This window comes from Coregonus lavaretus, assembly GCF_964263955.1.
Source record: "Coregonus lavaretus genome assembly, chromosome: 10".
NCBI lineage: Eukaryota > Metazoa > Chordata > Actinopteri > Salmoniformes > Salmonidae > Coregonus > Coregonus lavaretus.
The window spans coordinates 35002014-35005999 of record NC_139997.1 but is presented as its reverse complement, the minus strand read 5'-3'; the positions used below and the strand labels follow the sequence as shown (position 1 = coordinate 35005999).

At 39.9% G+C, this 3986-nt stretch overlaps 1 protein-coding gene across 1 annotated transcript; it reads left to right on the top strand.

The window, feature by feature from the left end:
• Positions 1 to 515: 515 nt before the first annotated feature.
• LOC311136298 (olfactory receptor 4E1-like) lies at positions 516 to 1454 on the top strand (the record flags this gene model as incomplete). The annotated part of the gene is made up of 1 exon (XM_084170426.1): positions 516 to 1454. One exon carries the CDS (start codon positions 516 to 518, stop codon positions 1452 to 1454), a length of 939 nt encoding a protein of 312 aa, XP_084026552.1.
• Between the last annotated feature and the right edge of the window lie 2532 nt (positions 1455 to 3986).

Sequence of the window (3986 nt, the reverse complement as noted above, 5' to 3'; positions counted from 1 at the left end):
TAGAGCCTGTTGCTTGGAAACGGTTTGCCCCACAGTGCTGAGACAGGTGTTAGATATACAACCCCAGTGTTTGAGATACAACCCTGTACCTAATAAAAGGTGGTGGTGTTATTTGTCTAGCCTCAGTTGTAGGATGGTGTGTCAGACGGGGTAATCTAGACAAAGAGAAACCTACTGAAGAACCTCTCACTTTCTCACTCTGTCAATGGTGTGAGATGTTAGAATAAGGCTTATATTTATGTTGCAGGGGGTAATATACTAAGTCTATGTATACAAGATTATTCATTACCAAATATACTTTTATCTTTGTGTAACTTGAGGTTGGGTAAGAAATCTGCGTTTCAGATTTAATTTCATATGATTACATTTTTTAAAGGTTGCAACCTTACAGCACTTCTTTGATATCATACTTAATGTAGGAATGATCATTGCAATTGTATAGCTAAATTGTGTTTGATTCGTACTGTATCTTTTCGATTGATTCTCGTTTCTCCTCCAGGTTCTCTGCCCCTCAGATGGAGAACCATACATACAACGAGCACTTTCTCCAGCTGGAGGGGTTGAAGGTCACCCACCAGTCCTCCTACCCTGTTTTCATTTTCATCCTCATCATATACATCTTTACTATGGTGGCCAATATCAGCCTTACAGTGCTGATCTCCATGGAGAGGAGCCTGCATAAGCCCATGTACATCCTCCTCTGCAACATGCATCTCAATGATGCTCTCAATATCACAGCCATCATACCTCGAGTGCTGAGTGACATTTTAAAAGCAAGTGCAGACAGATATATTACCTACATTGAATGTGCCACGCAAGCGTTCTGTGGTCACTTTTTTGGTACGAATACACATACAATACTAATGATTATGGCCTTTGACAGGTATATGGCCATATGCAACCCTCTACGATACGCCACCATCATGAACAACAAAATGCTTGTGAAGCTGTGTGTGTCTGCCTGGGGAGTGTCGTTTGTCTTTGTGGGGGGGCTTATAAGCCTCTCAATCCGCTTATCACGCTGCAGGTCACAAGTCATCAACCCTTTCTGCGACAACCCATCATTATTCAAGCTCTCCTGTGACGACTTGCTCATCAACCAAATCTATGGTCTCTTTTTCACCGCTGTATTCTTAATTGCCTCCATGGGGAGTGTGGCTCTGGCATACATTAACATCGCCATTGTATGTGTGAGAAGTAAAAGCAAGTCACTAAACAGCAAGGCCCTGCAGACCTGCTCTACACACATGGCTGTATACCTCATTATGCTGATAACCGGTTTCGTCATTATCTTTCTTCATCGTTACCCACAGTGGTCAAACCAAAGGAAAGTGGCATCCATTATGTTTCACTTGGTTCCACCTTGCCTCAACCCCATTATCTATGGGCTACAGTCCAAAGACATCCGGACATTATTGGTGCAAATGATCAAGTCTAAGACAGTTTTTCTTTAATTGTAAGATAACTTTTGTGTACAGGTTATGTTTTCCCCTATTGAAATGCAGTTTGTGAACTAGGACTATGTTAACAAATGTAAAAAAGTATATTATATTATTCTATCCATGGGTTATAGTACACGTTTCATCACAATATTGTTTTGAATGATCTTTTGAAGACTGACTCCCGACTGAACATTCTACTCAATACAGTACATTCTCAATTGGCACTAGGGTTGCAAAATTCCAAGTATTTTCCCCCAAAATTTCCTGGCTTTCCAGAAATCTGGGATTTCAGTTTATGCCATCCTGATTTCTGGAATCTTCTAAAGCAGATTTCTGGAAAACCAGGGAATTTTGGGAAAGCTACCGGAATTTTGCAACCCTAATTGGCTCCAAAAGTGCATTAGAGTGGCTTGGAAAAACGATGACATTTCTAAAGGAGGCAAATCATTTGTGGGAAAACCTTTTGTCATCAAGGTGATGTCGTCAGATTGACTTTAGATGTAGTATAATATTAGCTAACTAGCTAAGATTGAGGGGAAAGCACCGGATTTTAGCTAGCTAACATTAGCATTGCTAGGTATTTTTGACTAACTATGCTAGATAATGGCAACATTGTCATCTGTCAGATATACTGCTGTAAATCTGACGACATCATAATGATGACAAAGTTGTTTCCTACTAATTATCCTATTTCCAAGCCACTATAGTGTAATTTAGACTAACCAATCATTAGCCCTGTTAAGAATGACTGGGCACCACTCGGTAGGTTGTTCCTGGCACCAACGAAGATGGCGGCCTCGCAACTAGCTATTAGGAAACTTTGCAGTAATTTTGTTTTTTTTATGTATAATTTTTTACATTATTAGCTCAGAAAGTGTTTTGCATCATTTCATACAGCCGGGGAAAACTATTGGATATCAGAGCGACTCACCAGCATTACGACCAGGAATATGACTTTCCCGAAGTAGATCCTTTGTTTGCTCTCCCCAGGGCAACTGAACTGATTCCAGCTGCTGACCCAAAACATCGCCGGCGGAGGAGAGGCACTCGGAGTGGCCTGCTGGTCCGACTTAGGAGGCGCGCACACCACCCACCGCTTCCAAGTATTCTACTTGCTAATCTTCAATCTTTGGTTAACAAAGTCGACGAACTACGGGCAAGGATTTCTTTCCAGAGAGACATCAAGGCCTGTAACATACTCTGCAACAGAGCCTCTTCAACCTCATGTCTGCTAAATGACTAAAATGCCCTCCAAGACACATACAACACCCGATGTCACAGGAATGCCAAAAAGATCATCAAGGACATCAACCTCCCGAGCCACTGCCTGTTCACCCCGCTATCATCAGTACAGGTGCATCAAAGCTGGGACCGAGAGAATGAAAAACAGCTTCTATCTCAAGGCCATCAGACTGTTAAATAGCAATCACTAGCACATTAGAGGCTGCTGCTGCCTATTGAAATCACTGTATACAGTAATCCCTCGTTTATCGCGGGGTTACGTTCCGAAAATGACCCGCGATAAGTGAAATCCGCGAAATAGAAAACTTTTTTTTTTTTACAATTAGCAACTATTACATGTATACAAATACAGTGACTCACGTGTAGGCCGTTTCGTCGACATTATGGGTTTAGAAGATGTTCAAAATTACAAGATAATTTGGCCAACTTAATGTAAATTTGCCAAGCTGTTTTATGTACGTACACATAACTGCACGAGACGACAAAATGATAGCACAATTCGTAGCATGTTTTGATACAAGAAGCGGGAGTGAGTTTTTAGCGAATCAGAATGCAGAGCACAATGCACCAAAAAAAAAAAAAAAATGCATTATGAAAATCCGCGAAATAGCGAATCCGCGATAAGTGAACCGCGAAGTGGCGAGGGATCACTGTATACTGCGTTCTATTCTATAATATTCTTCTGTATCTTAGTCCATGCCGCTCTGTCATTGCTGTCATTGCTTGTCCATATATGTATATATTCTTAAATCCCATTTCTTAATTTTTTGTGTGTATTGGGTATATGTTGTGTAATTGTTAGATATTACTGCACTGTCGGAGCTAGAAGCATAAGCATTTCGCTACACCCGCTATAACATCTGCTAAACACGTGTATGTGACAAATAAAATGTGATTTGATTTGAAATTTGATTTGATTTGACTTCCAGGAGCCACTATGGCTGAAATGTCTTTAGAACGCTCATAACAATGGTGTGACACAACCGAGTGATGGTGGTGCAACCAATTAATATTATATTATTTATTACTGTCAATATAGAGATCATTGCACATAATATAAGAATTATAATATTTAATTTATATTTTTTACTAAAATAAACATTTTTGTAAAAATAGTATTAGTTATTGATCTCATGGCAATGTCAGTATACACACTGAGCTGCCACATCTGCTGTTCACTTTTTAATGTATTGTACTATGCAGGGTTGCAAGTTATTTAGCTAAAGGGGCCATTTCAGAGGGGCTTCACTATGGTGATAAAACATCAACAAAAGTATATACCATGAAATATTTTCAAATTAT